This window comes from Rattus norvegicus, chromosome 16 (assembly GCF_021556685.1).
Source record: "Rattus norvegicus strain SHRSP/BbbUtx chromosome 16, alternate assembly SHRSP_T2T, whole genome shotgun sequence".
NCBI classification, from domain to species: Eukaryota; Metazoa; Chordata; class Mammalia; order Rodentia; family Muridae; genus Rattus; species Rattus norvegicus.
Genome location: NC_141549.1, coordinates 76,931,547 through 76,950,745, shown reverse-complemented (window position 1 = coordinate 76,950,745; position 19,199 = coordinate 76,931,547). Strand labels below are relative to the sequence as shown.

General features: G+C 51.5%; 3 protein-coding genes across 35 annotated transcripts in view; 2 read left to right on the top strand and 1 right to left on the bottom strand.

Annotated features, from left to right (window-relative positions):
* Window positions 1-2,313, top strand: part of Ank1 (ankyrin 1) — a 179,656-nt gene extending 177,343 nt beyond the window's left edge. For 27 of the 34 annotated variants that reach the window (XM_087588433.1, XM_087588417.1, XM_087588413.1 and 24 more), the window contains one exon: window positions 120-2,313. Coding sequence is in view for 9 of the 34 variants with exons in the window: in XM_087588417.1 (XP_087444543.1) it covers window positions 120-146 (27 nt within the window). In the remaining 25 variants the exon portion in view is untranslated. 34 annotated transcript variants of the gene reach the window in all.
* Erich1 (glutamate-rich 1) overlaps window positions 1-19,199 on the bottom strand; it is a gene marked incomplete at its 5' end in the record, with an annotated part of 52,793,804 nt that overhangs the window by 6,713,618 nt on the left and 46,060,987 nt on the right.
* Window positions 4,961-10,185, top strand: Nkx6-3 (NK6 homeobox 3). Its single transcript, NM_001109455.1, is given in 3 exon segments — window positions 4,961-5,656; window positions 7,910-8,079; window positions 9,171-10,185. Coding segments are annotated over 3 exon segments (789 nt in total). The 5' UTR covers window positions 4,961-5,271; the 3' UTR covers window positions 9,405-10,185.

Sequence of the window (19,199 nt, the reverse complement as noted above, 5' to 3'; positions counted from 1 at the left end):
CAGCCTGTGCTACTTCAGTCTCAGCTTGCCGCTTTGCTTGGGGACACTGCTTCTCCTGGTGGCTTGCCCTGGAAGGAAGCACAGAGCTCCCGAGTGACTCCTTTTTCTGTATCCTGCAGGATCACACCTCAACACCCAAACCCTGAACTCCACACACTCTTGTCATGCACACGGGAGGAGACCTGGACCAGAGGGCTACTGAAGGGTCGCACGCGTTCTGAGCTCCCCGGCATGACCTCTGTAAGGAGTTTCCTTTAGTCTCCTATTCGCATGAATGACTGGCTGTAGACGCATGACCTACAGTCTTCAGTCCTGCCTCTAGCGACTATGGATCTCTGTGGGAATCAGGACAAAGGCGGCGAGAGAAGGGAGCGGATAAGGAGCCCCAAAGAGCACACGGGTGCAGACACGAATAAGGGCTTACCGTGGCTGGGATGGTTGATCCGTTTGTTTGCGTTTTGTTTTGATTTTTGACTTCAAACTCATTTGTAAGAAATTCACACGATCTTTCTGGACCGAGGGAACGGGAAACGGCGTGAAATCAGTTTAGCCCTTTGTCCTCGTGTACCAGTCTCCTATACCCCCCCACACACCACATGCCACTCGTCCCCGCCCCACCCCCACCCCCGTGGAGGGACTGCTCTTCCCAGAATGACATGACACAGGTGCACACACGCAGGTCTTCCCTTCACTCAGTCTACACTGATTTTACTGTGACCTCTGAAGCCGTATGGATAAACTGGATTTATTATTTTTTTTTTTATGTTGTCTCTCAGTTTCAGTATTAACTCACCTTCCAGTGGGAGATCATCACCCTGAGAGTGCACTCGGGGTTCCTTGTGTTAGAAATTTAAGAACTGAGGCAAGGAGCCCCTAGGCTTTGCTGTAGGGCTCAAAGGGGAGCCAGGGTCCCATCTCGAAGTTCTCTGCTGGGGAAGGACCTGTGGCTGTCCGAGGATCGCACCAGCATGTCCGATAGAGGAAGGGGTTTTCTAAACCGTCAAGTACTTCTATAATAGTCTGTGTTCAAAGTGTAAACTGTTACAGTAATCAGCCTTGTGTATATGAAAACAATAAATACTATGCAAACCAATAGAAACACGTTAGCAGTATGTACAGAGCCCTAAAGAGCTCAGCTCCAGAGGACTTCTCCAGGCTGTGGGAGGAGCTAAAGGCTGTCTTTCACTGAATGAGGAAGGGAGTAGGGCTGTGAATGTACCTGCCAGTTCCTAGGTCAGACCACCCTGAGGTCTCCCAGAGCCAACTTGGTGCTTGAAGTGCAGTGCAAGTGGCCGCAGTCTGGAGGTCCTGACACAGACAGCTGGGCTCAGGCTGGTCGGCCAAGTGCCTGGCTCTGACCACGGGCCCAGCGCAAGGAGAGCCGGAGCAGGATAGAACTGCTGACCAGGAGGCTGAGGAGAGACCCTCTTCTATCTAGACTCAGGGCCAGGCCAGGAAGGGAACCCTCAACTGGCTGGTCTTGCCTTGGAGCCCTCAGGGAAGAGCCTTAACGTCACACTAGAGTCTCCTGCAGAGGGAGGCCCGAATCAGCACAATCCGGCTCCGCCATGCCCGGGCGGCGCCCCCTAGGGCCAGGAGAGAGACTGGCAGGCTCTTCTCGCTCTCCCGGAGCCACTGGTGGACAGCGGTCACCTTCCTCGCCTGCCGCTCTTCGGGGTGTCGTCGGGACACAATAAAAACCTTCCAAGTAGCACAGACGCCCCTCCATGCCCGTACCCCCACGCCCTGGAGGCCCTCCCGGGGACTCCAGCCCGCGCGCGCTCTAGCCCCGGGCCGGTGCGCGAGTTGGGGGGGGGGGGGGAGGATGCTGTGGTCCGCGGGCGTGGCTGGCTTCCCTGGGGGGGAGGGGGCGGCGGCCCCCGGAGGGCGGGCGAGGATTGGCGCGGGGTCGCCCCGCCTCGCCCCGCCCCCTCCGCCCAGTAGCGGCTCTTAGCGCCCTGCGCGGCCGACTCCGCTTTGGCACCCTCCGCTCGGTCTGGCTTGGCTGCTTGGCACGCCGCCCCCGCCCACGGCGGCATGGCTGCGCGCTCCCGTTGCTAGTAGGAGCTGTTTTAGGAGGAGTTTGGGGTCTCCACTTGATGCCTAGAGAATGCTGCAGTCTGCACCTTAGACGCTTTTTAGAAGTTTTGAAATGATTTTTTTAATTGTTATGAAAAAAATGAACTATGTCTTGGCTCTCTCTCACATGCTCTGTTACTGAGAGAGACCAGCCCACCCTACTCTGATGTATAGACCATTCTCCCTACACCAGCTAAACAAATGTCAAATTAATAAAGAAATGGACTCATGGCACTGGTCTCCATCTCTTCTTGGTTCGTCTTTGGGAGTTTGAGGTGCTGGGCAGGAATATAACCTGGTTTGGGGTGTGATGGGGTCTGTTGAGTGGCATCAGGAAACACCTCTGGCCCAAGAAGGGGGTCCACCAACCCGCAGATCCTGGAAATCAGTATCATCCTCCCTACAAGTGCCCAGAAAGAGCTGACAACCTGGCTCTCACGAGAAGGGGTCTGGGCAGGTCCCTGTCCAGCAGGCTGGTGACATTCACTAGGGGGAGGTTTCAGAGTCCGCCCTTGCTGAGCTAGCAAGTGGTCCCTGTTCGAAATTAGTTTCCAACACTCTGCAAAGCTGGGGGTCCCCATCAGTGGCGTTTCCGCCTCTGTCAGATAAAGAACAGAGCAGTTTCTAACGTCTTGCATTTGTCGCTAGAGGTTACCAGACAGCACCCCTTTATCAGTTTCAGCATTAAATAAGAGTCATTTGCAGAAAACGACCTTCCCTAATTTATTACTGCAGAGTGACCAAATCTTTGTCCCTAAAACTGCTGGCGCTCCTCAGCCCCACTCCACCCACAGGCACTGAAATCCCAGCAACTCCAGCCCCTGGGTTTGTATTCTCCAGAGGGTTTTTTAAACACTTTCAGAACTACAACTGCCTTGATTGGGTGGCATGTCTGAGAATCTGGAATAGTTGACAACTGGCCTAGTCTAACATAAACCTAACATAAGCCGTCAAAACTTTTTCCTGGAGGTCTAAGTCCAGACAGCCAAAGATGAACAGAGATACATATTAGAGAGGGGCTATTAACCAAAAGTTAATAGAAAATGGAGTCAGAGAACATCTCAAAGAGTTACTGGGAGCGAAGATCAGTTCAAGGCACACCGTAAAGAGGTAATTAAAGAAAATAGAACCCATTCCTGTTGATGTAGTGACTAAAACCACTCCAAAGAGCAAAGCCCGTCCCGCTGGGGTAAGAAGGAATTCCTGTGGATATGGAGAATGGAGCATTCCTTGGCCAGTCGAATGGCGTACCTCAGTCCTCCAGGGCGAATTACAATGTGTTGGTCTGTTGATGTGGTTTTGAAAGTAAAACTTGTTATAAACTAGAAGTTGATTTCCAAAAATACAGCCCTCTTTTGTATGGTGGGAACAAAATAAAAACAAAACAAAACACTGACTTTTTCTCAGGCTGAAGAGATGGCACCAAGAAATCAGAGTTGGGTTCCTGTCACCCAAGCTGAGGGGCTCACAATGGCCTGTAACTCCAGCCCTAAGGGGTTCAACATCCTTTTCTGGACTTCTTTGATGGACACACACACACACACACACACACCACACACACACAGAGAGACAGAGAGAGACAGAGACAGAGACAGACAGAGAGACAGAGACAGACAGAGAGACATACAGAGACAGAGAGAGACAGAAAGAGACTTTTAAAGGTCTTTAAAAAATAAAAGAACTCTTTCTCGTGTTTTTCTTTTTTGAATCCAAACTTAGAGAAAGGTCATCTCCCCTTCATAAAATCCTTTTTAGCCCCTCGCTTAAATCCCTATGGCACAGTTACATTACAGTCAAATTCTCCATGGCGAGCAGGCTTTCTCTACCTCAGTCCTCTGCCCCAAACAAAGCTAATGAAGAAAAGGCTCTAGTCCCTCACTCGTGAAGAAAACCCAGACACCCTCCAAACATAAGTCCAAGTGGCCTGGTCAGGAAGAAGTCATCTAGACAGCCAATCACCTTGTACCTGCCATTTTGCACTTTTGGAAGGTGACTTCAGGAAAGAATCTAGAGACCATCCTGGCAGGCAAGCCCTGATTTCCCTCTGCACCTTTGCTTCCCCCTTGTCAAATGAGAGCTTGTGCCCCCAAGAACCAGCAGATCGGGAAAATTCCTCAGAAACAAAGCGCATGGTGGTGGTGTTACAATCAGTGTCGTCCCAAGCCTCAACCCAACTGCCCTGCTTAGGACTCTGCCTCAGGAGCACAGGGCCTCTCACAGGAGAGAGATTTCACCCAGGACACAGCCAGATGGGCTAGTGAAGAGACCAAAAAAAGCTGGAAGAAACAGGAACTAACATTCTTCAGCCTCTGTGGAGAGTCCTCTTACATCCACACCCCTGCAACTCTGGGAGCTGCTCCGTAGCCTACTCCCTAAGCAAGCGTTTCCTACCCCAGAGATTTGCATTTCCCCAGAGAACAGAGAATGCCCCGTCTCCCCACTTACCCTGTCCTGAAGGAAGAAGGGGAAGCTTCACATTGATTCATACAGGGGTAGCTTGGGGCTGTGACCTCTGAGCCAGACCTCTCTCTCTCTCTCAAGGAAACAAATGAAGACTTCCGCAGGGGCCTCCAGTCCCTACCTCCAAGCACCCACCTTTTCTTAGATACTGGACTTGGGTAAGCAAGTGGAAACTCTGACCATGCACAGGGCGCCTACGGCTAATTCTTCCACACACGCACATGCACACGAGCACACACACACACACACGGACTGGCTGATTTACAGTCAATCTTTCAAAGTGCAATTTGTCTAGGAGAAGCCAATGTGAGGCCCATGTGGGCTCCAACCAATGGCGACACAGCGCTTGCAGCTCAGCCAGTCTCAGGTCTGTATTCTAATGGGCCATATCTTTATCAAGGAAATGTCCCTTCTCTGAACTTAAAACTTCTGATGGAGGGCCCCCAGACTCAGAGGCAGAGAAACCGGGTGCTCTGATTATGGAGAGCACCCCTCCTTAGGCCCAGTGGGCAGAGAGGGAATGCGCGGAAGGCCTCCCACCTTCTCTGGACACCTGACTTTCCAGAAGGCTGACGTAGGTGCCCCATCTCTAAGGAAGGGCCTAGCCAGAGGGCAGTCGGAGGCTCGGGGTGGGATGGGGGGTTCTGATTCTCCAAATCTGCCATGAGATTCTGGGCCACCATTTATAGTGCTGGCCTTTAAGGGCTCCTCGACCTCACTGACCTGAAGACCATGGAGTCCAACCTGCAGGGGACCTTCCTCCTGAACAACACACAGCTGGCCCAGTTCTCCGAAATGAAGGCTCCCATGTGCCAGTACTCGGTGCAGAACTCCTTCTACAAGCTCAGCCCTCCGGGACTTGGCCCCCAGCTGGCGGCTGGGACACCCCACGGAATCACTGACATCCTGAGCAGGCCGGTGGCCACTCCGAACAGCAGCCTTCTCTCCGGCTACCCCCACGTGGCAGGCTTTGGTGGACTCAGCTCCCAGGGCGTCTACTACGGCCCCCAGGTGGGGAGTTTTTCCAAGACTGGGAACGAGTACCCCACCCGGACCCGGAACTGCTGGGCAGACACAGGCCAGGACTGGAGAGGTAGCACTCGGCCATGCAGCAACAGTGAGTACAGGCCCTTCACCCCCAGCCCAGCCTGTCCCAGGGAGGAGGGAGGAGGTAGGGGTTCTACCCCACCTCAGCCACAGTTACATAGCCCTGCTCCCTTTCCTCAGCTCACAGCAGAACTGAATCCCACCCTCCTCGCTCCTCCCTCCTTCCACCTAGCATAGGTATCTGAACCCGCCATCCCTCCTTGCCCTTCAAGGGACCTTGGGTACTCCAGGCCCCACGAACACAGCCCACCCGACTCTGTGCAGCGCTGGGCTGGCAGCTCAGTTTGTTTCTGCCCGGAGTCATGCTGCCCCTTCACACGGGGGGCACAGTGCTACCCTGGTGAAGAAAACTTACCGGATTTAGTATTGTATCCCTAAGGGCCCAATTTTGCACAGCGTTGTTCCAAAACCCACTGGGGTCCCATCCTGAAGCCAAGGCCCACCACCCACCTTCCTGCTCCCTGTTTATGTCAGCAACGGAACAAGAGTGCTAAGCTGACCTTGGCCCTGACTGCTAGGGGCAGGGGGTGAGAAGGTTACCCATACCCGAAACTTGGGTTTCTAAGAACTGTAGTGGAGGGGTGAGTATTATGCCAATCAGGGATCCAGGAAATGAGGCACACTGGGAGAGAGTGGCAGTGGTTTCCAGGGTCCTCAGGACACTAAAGGGGGATAAACATATGGCAGGGACAGAGGCAAAGCCCCCTCTACTTCTGTTTAATCTCTGTCTCCCACACTGCATGAGAGATTTGGAACCTAAGATGGGAACCCTAAAAACTCTTGTCTCCCACGTGCTGTGCCTGAATGACAGCCACCTTCCTCCTCACTCATCTCTTGGGACCTATCGTACCATCTTGTTTGGGGGTGCTATCAACTCAAGCTGTTTCTCCCGCACCTCCGCCCCACACTCCCCCATCCTGACCCAGCCCTTGATCTCAAATGCATACACACACTAGAAAATAGCCAGGAAAGCCAGTGGTCATTTTAACGGGAGAGGAGAGAGAACCGAAGTCTTTTAGGGTAGTGTTTCTCAACCTGTGGGTCGTGACCCCTTTGGGGATTGAACGACTCTTTCACAGGGGTCACATGTCAAATAGCATGCATGTCAGATAGTCCCAGTTCATAACAGTAGCAAATTGACAGTTACGAAGTGGCAACAAAATAACTTTATGGTTGGGAAGACACCATAACACAAGGAACTGTGTTGAAGGGTTTCAGCATGAGGAAGGTCTAGAGCCGCTGTATTAGGGGGTCCTTTTCATCTGCTGGGCTGAAGTTCCCTTCCTGTAACGAGAGGGCAGAGGACACGAGTTGCTGGATTACACTAAGGCCGAGCAGATGGGCACTTTGCTTACTTTGAGCCTCAAGCTCCTTCCTGAACAACCGGTCCTGACTGAGTTGGGGCTCTCCGGTCTCTCCACATGACTCTGACCCTCCAAAACCAGGCTGTGCGATAGATTCCAAGGGGTCTGAGAGAGGCTGGGCTTCCAGGCTGGCTGCTAGGCAATGCAGCCCATGGAGGAGGAATTGGAGCCGGAAGCCTTCACTTCTGTGCTTTTCCAATGGACCTGGGAAGTTGGGGGCTCGTAGAAAGGAGGTGGGGAGGAATTCAGAGGCCCCAGAGGTCTGGTTGCAGCTGGCAGGTATTACCCATGCCTTGGTACATTCATGCACACACCAGAATAATAGCCAGGAAAGCCAGCGGTCAGTTTAACACAAGAAGAGAGAGAATTGAAGATGCTCATCTCTTAGGGTAGTGGTTCTCAGCTTGTGGGTCTCGACCCCTTTGGGGGTCTGATAGAAGTAGAAGGAGCACCACGCTTTGGTGAAAGGAAGGGCATCCTTGTCTTGGTGTCTTAGCACAGAAAAGAAATTCCCATGCATCCCCTGGGTCAGACAACATCAGTGGATTGTGGGAAAACTAGGAAAGGCACAAGACCCAGTTTTAAAGCCTCACTGTCTCTGCAGCTGGTGCAGCTGCCCTCTAGGGACCCTGTCCACCCGGGGTATGGTAGAGGTCACAGTAACTGCTATTGTCAGTGTCAGAAGTGCTGCTCAACTGACAGGTGTCACCGCATTCCTGGACTTCAGTGGCTTCTCAGTAGGGGCACACATCCCTGTGGAAGAATCAGGGCAAGCTGGCACACACACACACACACACACACACACACACACACACACACACACGCACGCGCGCGCCCTGAGCAGGTTCTCATCAGGTCTCCACTCACCTTGCTAACTGTACTTTCCTCCCTCCTGGCAGCCCCAGACCCCCTGAGTGACACTATCCACAAGAAAAAGCACACCCGCCCTACCTTCACAGGCCACCAGATCTTTGCTCTGGAGAAAACCTTTGAGCAGACCAAGTACTTGGCTGGCCCCGAGCGGGCGAGGCTGGCTTATTCACTGGGCATGACAGAGTCACAGGTCAAGGTGAGTCTGCCAGGGCAGGAGGCCACCGGGTGAGAGGGAGGTGTGGTTGCCCATCTTACTGTGGAGGTTATAATAATTACCAACTCCCCCTCCCCCCCACACACACCGTGACAGCCATCTCTACCTAGTCCTGTCTTAGAGCCTGTAAGCAGTACCATTAACTCTCACCTTTGTGGCCCCGTTTTACAAATAAAGAGACAGTGTCAGTTAATCAAGCCTGGTGCTTGTGGTCGTCTGGCCAGCAAGTGGAGAGCTGAGACTTGAACCGAGATCTGTGGGACGCTGACCAGCTGGCCCATTTTCCAATTGAATGAAGATAATACACGCCCTGTTCGCGCCCATGCACAGGAGGGTGGCAGAGACCAGCCACAGGCTACTCTTCAAGGTCCAGGGATGATAAGTGTTCCCACTGCCACACTGGCCTGGCCACAGTTTGCGTGGGGACACGGGAGAAAAAAAAACCCACGAGCCTCGCCAGCACTGCAACCTCGCTGTGAAGAAATGAAGAAGGGTGACAGATTAGGGGGGTTCTGGGGCGAATGGGACCTACCTCAGCAGGTAGCCACAGCCACGAGAGAAGGCTGTGGTTCTCCTACTGCACACTCCTTGGCCTCTTTAGGGCAACACGGTCTTCCGCCATCTTAGTGTACCTGTTATTTTTCTAGGGGCCAATTATTCATGAGGTTCCTGGAGATGTGTAAAGTTCAGAGAGGGGCGACTTCATTCATCCCGTTTTATGTTGCTTGCTGGAGGTGGGATGGAGGGCCAAGGCATGCTAGGCCCTGGGCTCTCTACCTTCCACTGCCCTGAGTCCAGGGACTTGTCTAACCAGTGGTGTTTAAGGGGCTTTGGGCCAGATGCCTAGATTGCATCCGAAGCAAGGAGGAAGCTGCCGCTTAGGGGACGGTTGTTATAGCACTGGAAAGAACTGTGGCACGCCTTTATTTTATTTCACTTGACTTTATTTTCCCCCTGTGGGTAAGGCAAGTCTCAGGCCGCTGCACCGTGGTGCATGGTGGGTACTTGACTCTGGGATGGTGGCGAGGCGGTCGCAGTGGAGCCCGCCCCAGCACCCGGGTTGCTTTTTGCAGGTGTGGTTCCAGAACCGCCGAACCAAGTGGAGGAAGAAGAGCGCTTTGGAGCCCTCGTCCTCCACGCCCCGGGCCCCGGGCGGTGCGAGCGGGGACCGCGCGGCCTCGGAGAACGAGGATGATGAGTACAACAAGCCCCTGGACCCAGACTCGGACGACGAGAAGATTCGCCTGCTGCTGCGCAAGCACCGGGCCGCCTTCTCCGTGCTCAGCCTGGGCGCGCACAGCGTGTGACGCCGGGCCTGCCGCGCGGACCAGCCTTCCCCTCCCCTTTCCGTGCAGCCCGCTGTGGGCAGGGACCAGAGAAGAGGAGTTCCGGGGGGAGGGGGTGGAAAAGAGGAAGGAAGTGGAAAGAGGAGGAGGAAGCGAGAGGGAAGGAAGGGAAGGAGGAGAGGAATGGCGAGTGCCCCGAGAGAGGAGATGGCGCACCTCTCTGCCATTCCTCCCTCTGGGCCCCTTGCCCAGTCGGCCCTGCTCAGCAGGGAACCTGGCTATGGAACTCTCCAGATCCCCTAAGGACCAGCAGATTAGGGAGTCACACAAGGCACTGCGCCCAGTCGTAGGCTGGGACTGCAAAGCAAAAGGTGGAGGCCGAGGTCCAGGTGTGCTTCCCAGTGATCCCACTGCTGGGGACAGGAGGAAATCCACCTCTGCGAGGGGAGCGGGTCCTGAAAACAGCAATTCTTCAAACCCCGAGTTTCAGGACCCTGGGACCCCCAACTGCACTTTACTGTCAACGCAGATCCCGCTGTATCAAGGAAGACTCTGGGAAAGGGAGGAGGGGAAGCCAGGCAGAGGGAAAACAGGTACCCACCAAGGCATCGCGGGGCACCTAAGCACACCAGAGTTTGGGAGCACCTCAGCAGGATGGAGAGAAAGTCTCTGAACGCCACACTCCACCAGTAGGAGCACCAGACTGAGAGAACTTCAGGCAGGACAGGGGGGCTGGGAGTGCTGTTGGGCACCCAGGCTTTTAAAACCAAACTAGAATAAAGATGAAAATCCCAGAAACCTCCCCGCGGCTCCTGCGCTTCTCTAACGGAAATAGTGGCAGTGTTCTCTCACGTCCTGAAATTATCGGTTGGGCTGGAAAGTGGCCCCGCGGTTAAAATCACCTGCAGCTCTTCTAGAAGACTGGAGCTGGGTTCCCAGTTACAGGCTGCTCACAATGGCCTGTAACTCCAGCTATGGGGGGATACGACGCCCTCTTCTGGCCTCCTCAGGTACTGCATGCACGCTCACAGACAACACACGCACTCAGTTAATAATAAAAATAAATCCTTTTATAAAATAAATCAATCTAAAAAAAGAAGAAGTAGAAACCATCATCCACAGGCCAAATTGTTTTCTTCATCTACCTCCTTTTCTTCCACATCACAGGTGTTCCAGGATTAAGGGGAAGGGAACAGTCCTGTGATCACTGCCACCAGTTTCTTCCCTAACTGGTACCTCAGGCTCTAATGGGTGAGCCCAGATTTTGGCCACAGCTCTCAACTGTGTCATTCCTATTAGAAGGACCTGGGTCCTGTGCCCAGATTAAAAGTTCAGGCACACTGAGGTGGACCGTTCTTTTGAGCAAGTTATTAATATCATAGAAAAACAGCACATTGGGAGCCCTGAGTAGACTTCAGACCCACGAGAATAGCTGCAAATCCTATCTTGTAGATTTCAGGAGATGGAGGGCCCATGTTAGTGGTTCTCAACCTGTGGGTCTCAGCTCTTTTTGGGGGTCAAACGAACCTTTCACAGGGCTCACCTAAGACTATCAGAAAAGATTTGAAAAGATAATTCACAAATGTAGCAAAGTTACAGTTAAGTAGCAATGGAAATTATTTTGGGGTTGGGGGTCACCACAACATAAGGAACTATATATTTAAGAGGAACAGCATTGGGAAGGTTGAGAACCAGTGCCACATCGTTGATAAGTATTCCATAACTTTGTGCTTATAGGCAGGTTGTCTCTGATTCCAGGGCAGCGGGGTGGAGGGAGGTTTAGGTCTCTAGCTGATGTCTGTCTGTCATACCAAATATACCACCTGTAGCTCTGAAAGCTGAGGGGGCTTATAATCGTCCTTAGGGGAGACATGAGGGTATAGACACACAGTCAACTCTGTCGGGGTGCCAGCCACATTCTTTGTTGCAGCTGGGAGGGCAAAGAGGACAAAAATGGCTGAACAGTCTTAGCTCCAACCTCATACTCAGGTGAGGCCAGGTGAGGATAGGTAGCTGCCAATGTCTTGCCAGGTTCAGAATGGTCATAGCCAGACAGCGATGGTCAAAACCAGGGACAGGTTCTGAGCTCCCATTTCTAGGACCTGGATCCATGTTCTAGCCATCCTTAGGGTTGATCCTGGAATTCCATAACCCTCCAAAGGGACACAGGACCGAAAGGCCAGTGGACTGAGCCGTGCCTCTCTCTGCACCCTTGGGTGAATTGTTTAACTTCTGTGACTCAGTTTACTCATCTGTCGATGGGATGATAGTTATGTGTGCATATGTTGTAGGGGGTTGGGTAAGATTAATGAGGAGGGCATGAAGGAACAAGCTTTCAATCCCAGCCCTCAAGAGGAAGACACGGGTGAGGTCAAAGCCAGCCTGGTTTACTTACCAGTTCTAGGCCAGCCAGGCCTCCATCAAAAAGAGAGACGAACACTGAGATGCCACAGCTGGAAGACAGCAAAACCATGTCAAAGAAAAAAGAAAAAATAAAGAAAAGACAAAATGAGTGTAGCTGGCAGCTACCAACAGGAAATACCATTCCCAAGCAATGAGACCTTGCTTCCAGCTCGCCTGTCTCCTGCAACATTGCTGGGTAGAAACTCAATTCCCACAGTACTAAGGAGTGAAGCCTTTGGGGATGAAAACTCTACCCCTCATGCACTAGATTGGCGACCCTTAGAAGGAGTTGAGAGAAGGTCCTTCTTTTGGGTCCACCTGTCTCTTCAAAGTGAGGACACAGTTCACATCACCATCTTAGAAGCAGAAAAGAGTCACCGAACCTGGTGGTACTGAGACCTTAGACTTCTAGTTTCCAAGTACTGGAGTCACTCAGGGATGGGCATGGGGGTATAGCAGAATGGTGTGTGAAAGACACAGGCCGGAGGGGTGGCTCCCCACTTTGGCAAGGGGTAGCCGGAGCGTTGGGACCAAATCAGTTCATTTCTCTTTAAAGCTGGTGCCCTGGCTATAGCTTGAGGTGGCTGCAAGACCACTTCTGTGAGAGGGATGGATCCCATGAGCCATGCTCTGAGTCCAGAAGGCCACGGGCACTTAATACCACACACCCTACTCTTCCTCTGATGGCTCACACTAGTGGCCAAGGCTGGGACACATGGACTGACAGTCATAGCTACTGGCTCCTTATGTGCCCAACCTCCATGGGCCAGCTGCTGGCCTGGGGTCCTGAGAGGCTCTCAAAAAGGGGGCGGGGCAGGTTCATGTCACCAAAAACTCTCTTGGAACTCTGGACTACAGCTTGTAGGGACACCAGCTTGGACAGGGTGCTTTCAGGCAACCTGTAAGTGGTCAGTGGCAGGAAAGCTTGTGCCAGTAGGAGACCCTCCCTTTACCACTTCCCCACTCAACATTTGGAGTTCACAGGGTCATACCACTCGCCTGGCCACCACAGGCTTCTGTGTCTGTGCCTGTTCCTCCAGCCTTCACTCTGCCTCAGCAGCGGGGTGCGACAGGAGTTCTTGCTTGTTCCCTGAGATGCCGTGGTGGTCTAGGGTGAAGACTCCCAGACCCGCAGCAAAGGATGCTTGCACCGGATTGGTGCCCTCCGGCCAGCCACCTTCCAGCTGCTGCAGATGGCTGGCACTGTTCTCCTGCAGACGAATTCTGCTGCGGAAACGTGGGTTGCCATTCCGTGGGCTGCACAGGAGCTCACGTTCAAACCGCTCTCTGAACGGCGGGCTCGCATCCCACTGTATTGCTGGTGAACTCGGGCTGGCCCACTCCCGGCGCACTCGTTAGATCTCTGTGATGTGCGCTGTGCTTCCCTTAGCGCAGCTCAAGATCAGAAGTCCTTAGGGACCGGTGTTTCATGGCTCCGTCTTGACTTATTGGTAGTGAGGAACCAGGGAAGCCATGCAGTTCACTGAGCATGAGCTCAATCCAGGCTGACTCCAGAGCTCCCAATTTTGACTGCAATAAAAACTCAATAATAAAAAAAAAAAATAAGAAAAAAAGAAAATTTAGATAACGAAAATAGATTCCAATTTAAGAGCGGCACGGTAGTGGACATCTATTATTCTGGCACCCGAGAGGCTGAGGCAGGAGACTATGCACTCCAGACCAGCCTACATTTCAAGCCTGGTTCCATCTCTGTCGGGACTGAGTGCTTGCCTTTGCCGGAAGAGAAATTCAGAAGCAGCTTTCCTGTGGAGAGTAAGACTAATTGTCTACAAAGTAAAGAAGAAACCAATTATGGGACAACCTTTGTGTAATAAAATCCTATCTAAAGTGTAAAAAAAGAAAAAACTGACCAAGGTTGAACACTTGTATAAAACAAAGCAAATTATAAATTAAAAAAAAAAAACAGTTGATGAAAAACCAGGGCTGGGACACAGCTCAGTGCTGGAGGACACGCTTAGCATTGTGCCCTGGATTCCATCCTCAGCACCAAAACCAAGTAAATAAAGCAAGACTGAAAGAATAACAACACTGCAGGATGGAGTGAACTTGAATATATATATATACACACGTGTACATGTGTGCGGGCATGTGTGTACATATTTGTGTATATATGTGTGCATTTGTGTCTGTGTGAGCATGTGTGTATGTTTGTGTGTGCATGTGTGTGTGTTTGTGTGCATTGTGTACATGTGTGTACATCTGTGTCCATGTGTGTACATGTGTGTGCACACATTTGTGTATATGTGTGTGTGCATGTGTGCATGTGTGTGTGCATATTTGTGTATGTATGTGTGTTTGTGTGCACAAGTGTGCATGTATGTGCCTGGCTCTGCAGCTGGAACTGCTGACATCACCCAGGAACAACCTCCCCAGCCTCAAAGATGCTCTGAATCTCAAAGAAGACAAGCTGTGAGGATGGAAGGGAATTCCAGGTCTCAGTGCCCAGAGGCTTGTCCTAGAGTGACAGAAGGACCCAGCAGATGCTAGAATCAGAGGCATAAAGTACTGACTAAGCTCACAGTTGATCCTTGTAAAACCAAGGCTTATTAGAAGAGCTCAGTAAGCTAATGTTGAGGAAAAACACTTGCTGCCCATAGACTGTCATGCCCATCAGGAAGAGCCGCTGGGTCTGTACACACACCGTCATTAACCATATTCACCACATGCACAGTAGAGCTGGAAACAGACCTCCTGATTGTCTGCGAGTTGATACCCTGTTTTCCTCACCTGCCTCTGTGATCACCATTCCGATTTCTGCTTCTGAGCTTGGTGGTCCTAAATTCCTCATGTAATGTATATGTGTGTACATGTGTGTGTATGTACATGTGTTCTCTGTATGCACAGAATGTTCTTCAGTTCCACCCATATTGTCCAAATGGAGGATGCTCTTTTAATTTAAAACATTTCATTTTGTTTATTTGTTTATGGGGCAGGGGCAGTTCATGAAGATCAGAGGAGAACTTTCAGGAGTTGACTCTTTCCCTCCACCGTTTAGGTCCTGGGGATCCAATGTAGATCTCTCTGGCCAGCCTTTCCTTTCCATAGGTGAGTCAAATTCCTTCCTGTGTATATCCCCTGTCTTTAAGGATTCTGCTGCTGATGTTGCCACACCCCAACTATTGTGAACAGCCCTGCGACGGGCATAGAAACCAAGTTCTCTTCTGAAGACAGATTTCTTTGAGTAAAGATTCAGGTTAGCTGGATCTAGTTCTGGTTTGAGGAACTCCTGTAACAGGGGGCATGCGGGCTACGCTGATTTGCTTCCCTGATAGTGAACAAGACTCCTGCTTTGTCACATCCTCTCCAAGATAATGTCATGGTTTTAATTCGCATTCCCCAGGACTGGGGATGGGACTCAAGGGTAAAATGCTTGTCTAGGACATACAAGGCTCTGGGCTTGATCCAGCGCTGAAGGGAGTTGGTCTTAATTTGTAGCTTCCCAATGGTTAGCCATGTTACGCAGTGTTCATATGTTCATCGGTCATTGTGTTTTGAGAACCCTCTGTCCAAGTCCACTAAGGTTTCGTTGTTGTTTTAATTGTTGTTATTTTGGTTTGGGTTGGGTTTTGGTTTCTTGAGACAGGGTTTCTTTATGTAGCTCTGGCTGACCTGAAACTCACTCAGTAGACCAGGGTGGCTTTGAACTCAGAGATCTGCCTGCCTCTGCCTCCAAGTGCTTAGATTAAAGGTGTGTGCCACCCCGCCCCCCCCACCCCATCCCCTGACACCCCCGTCCCCCCTTGTCCCCCCCTCCCATCAAGTCTCCTAAGTGTTAACAGGGTTCTTCTTTGCCTAGCTATTCCAGTTGAGTCCATTAGATTGTCTGGGTGCTATCCCCTTTTGAATGTATAGTGTGAACATATTTTCCCATCGTGACAGAGAGAAGGAAAGTAGCCAGCTTCGGCGTTCATGGTGATTAACGGGCTTACCAAGGGAATATTCGTTTATATAGGGATGAGAAAAGAAAATGAGAAGCCGTCTCAGACTTGAGACAGCAGAGCTAATGCTGCTCCACTGACTTCCGCTTCTCTACTGACTTCCGCTTCTCCACTGACTTCCGCTTCTCCACTGACTTCCGCTCTGCGAACCTGCTTGCCTCCCTCTTTTCCGAAGAGTGTAACGTTGACCCTTCTCTCTTGAGAAGCAGCCACAGCCAATATCAGCTTAAGAACCAAGTCCTGCTTGCTAAAGGCAAAACTGTCTAAACTAGAAACCCACACATTTCAGCTTCTGCGACGCTTGCTCAGCTCCAGGAGAAATCTCCTTTGGGGATTTAAAAAAGAAAAAAGAAAAAGAGGCCACCCTAAGACGGTCACAAGATTAAGACAGTGCCTGACCCCATAGAAACCATGATATATTCCTGGTGTTTTCTCAGAGCTGAGGAGGAAGGCTGTCCTCCCCACCTTGGTATCTTGGGGCCCATATTCAGTTCCATTACTCAGAGTGCCTGATTTCATCTCTCTGTAGCGCTGCCCTAATTACCACAGCAGCGTATGTAGTAGAGCTTCAAGTCAGGGGATGTCTGAAGCCCCAGACATAGTTCATTTTGCTTGTCTTTACTATTTTTGGCTTTAAAAAAATTATATAAATTTCAGGATTTTTTTTTTTTTACTCGTGTGAGAAGGGACATTGGGATTTTGAAAGGAGTTGCACCCCTGTGCGTTGTTACATGTGATTCTCGGGCTGCCTGCACGTCAGCAGGCTTGTCTGTTGCCTTTGTGTTTGAGACAGGGTCTCACTATGTAGCCCCGACTGGCCTGGAACTTGCAATGTAGACAAGGTAGCCTGGAACTGGTGCCAATTCTTGTGTCTCTTCACCCTTGGCACCGTGGGTATAGGCATGCGTGAACACAGTGGGCTATGAATCAGGGTTTAATACTGACCTGAGATGAGACACAGTGGTTAGCAGCTCTGTGGAGGAGTGCCCGGAGTCCCCTCGCATGTTCTCTGGGTGTAAGGCAGCTCAGAGTCCGCCCTCGACTGAACAGACTTTAAATCCCAAAGCTGTGAAGGGCAGAAGGGCGCCAGGTCAGAAGTCGCTGGTTCCTAGGACTCCTTGGGTGCAGGTGAAAACATGCCGGAATGAGCCAGCTAGCCAGTGCCCCAAGACACACAGAATGGACAGAGGGGACAACGGTGACTTTCAAAGCCCAGCTTGACTGAAACGTTCTGTTTGTCTAGCCCTACACCCTTGTGGGTGAATTGGATTCTGTTGTTGTAGCTGAGTGACAACTACGGAAAGGCAGAGAAAGGCAGCGAGAAGGCTGATGTTCCTTCTGAGGAAGAATAGAGACAGACTGGCACCGACCTTCCATTGTGACTTGAAGGGAGGAGCTCATGTCAGAAAACCCGCACTGGCTCCTTGGTGTCAATGCTCTCCTTTCTTTTAAAGAAAATTATTTTAAGCCTATGGGCGATTTTCCCTGCATGTGAATCTGTGTACCACAAGAGGGGACTCGGATCCCCTGGAACTGGAGTTGCAAATGACGGTTGAGTCGCCATGTGGTTGCTGAGACTTAAATCCAGGTCCTGGAAGAGCAGTCGGAGCTTTTAAACGTTGAGCCATCTCTCCAGCTCCCTTTTCTCGTACTCGATACATTGTTTTCTCAGAAGTTGCTGGATTTCTGAAGCTGTGCTCTGAAAAAGAGTGTTGTGGTTCTCACTGTGGTGCTGGCTAGTTGGGGAAGGCCTGCATTATGGCTGAGGAGAGAGTAGAAGATGTTTAAGGGACCTCGACAGTGGTAATGGCAGCTCTGGAAGCATCTGGAAACGCTACACTCCTTCATCCTGCAGCTTCCTGTAGTATGTTTTTGCAATTCATAGTGATTTGTTGCAATTCGTGGTCAACCTACACAGAGGAAAGGCACGTTTGGCTTAGCTTTGGAGGTCTGGACCCACCGTTACTTGGCGTCTGTGTTTGGGTCACTATTTCTGTGATGACCAAAAGCAATTTCAGGAGGAAAGGGTTTATTTAGCTTCTGTATCCTGAGTCATAGTCCACTGAGGGAAACCAAGGCAGGAACCTGAAGGCACGGTGCTCAGAGGCCGTGGATAAGTGTGGCTTACTGCTTTGCTCCTCCTGGCTTGCTCAGCCTGCTTCCTTTTAGAAGCCAGGGAGCTGGAGAGATGGCTCAGCGGTTAAGAGCACTGGCAGCTTTTCCAGAGGTCCCGAGTTTTTCAATACCCAGCAACCACACGGTGGCTCACAACCATCTGTAATGGGATCCGACGCCCTCTTCTGGTGTGTCTGAAGACAGCGGAGTAGTTTTTCTATGGAACCCAACAGATTTCAAATGGCTCTAGGGGCTGGTTTGCTCTTTCTGGGCCACCAGGCCTCTGTACCTGGGACAGGAGGCAAGGCTAAATGCAGGCTCATTGTCCTGCAGAGCGAGAGGGGTTCACAGAAAAGGCTACGATCTCTGTGTGGCATCTTGCAAAGGAGAATCAGAGTGAGGAAGAGTGACTGGAGCCCAAGAGTCCCCGCCAGTAGGTGACGTCACAGGCCAGTAAGTGACGTCACAGGGTAGGTCAGAGCAGCGGCCATTGTGTGGCTCTGACCACCCCATGGAACCGTCGGCGGTGTGTTACGGAGGAGCTGTGATCTGGGTGTGCACCCTCCACCGCCCACAGCTTTATTTCCATTTGGGGTCTAGCGGGAGTTTTAGGTCATTCGGGGTATGTTCTCTCGGTATCTTCTTTTCTCTCTCTTGGCCCTCATGAGGGAGCAGCTCTACTCAACCACATGGTTTTTACCATCGTGCCCCGCCTCTGCCCAGACCGGGACCCAGCAGCTAACATTCCTTAACGAGCAATTCCTTCTCCCGCCCCGGCCTGGGTAGGAATCAAAGCCCTGGGCATGGAAGGCCTGCTCCTACTGCACGGACGGCCCTTTGCAGTCTCGGTCTCCAAGGTCCGCCCAGAACACAAGTGCACAGAGTCCTCACGCAGCCTCTCCCAGCAGGAAGCAAGCACCATTAATCTTGCTCAGGCAAGGGTGGTCCATTCACCTGTCCAAGCCAAAGAGTTAGTGTGTGTCAACAGGAAGTCGGTGTTTACTTCCAGCTCTTAACATCTTCCCTTCACTACAGAAAGTCCATGGTGAGGTGAACTGGGCCAGAAGCCAATCCAGTCAGAAAAAAAAAAATCAAAAACACAGGCGCCAGCCTGGGTGTGATAGGAATGGCAGTTCTAGGCAGGGGAGAAAAAGAAGAAAAAAAAAAAAAAAAGAAAAGAAAAAACGGAAGTTCTAGCCTCAGGCAAGGTGAGGGGCCACCAGCCACAGCCAATCCACACAGACAGGGTGTCCTGGACTGATCTCCAAGTCAATGCTGCTCTGTAACTGGCAACGTGTAACTAACTGCCAAGGCTGAAGAGAACGTTGACAAAGGAGGG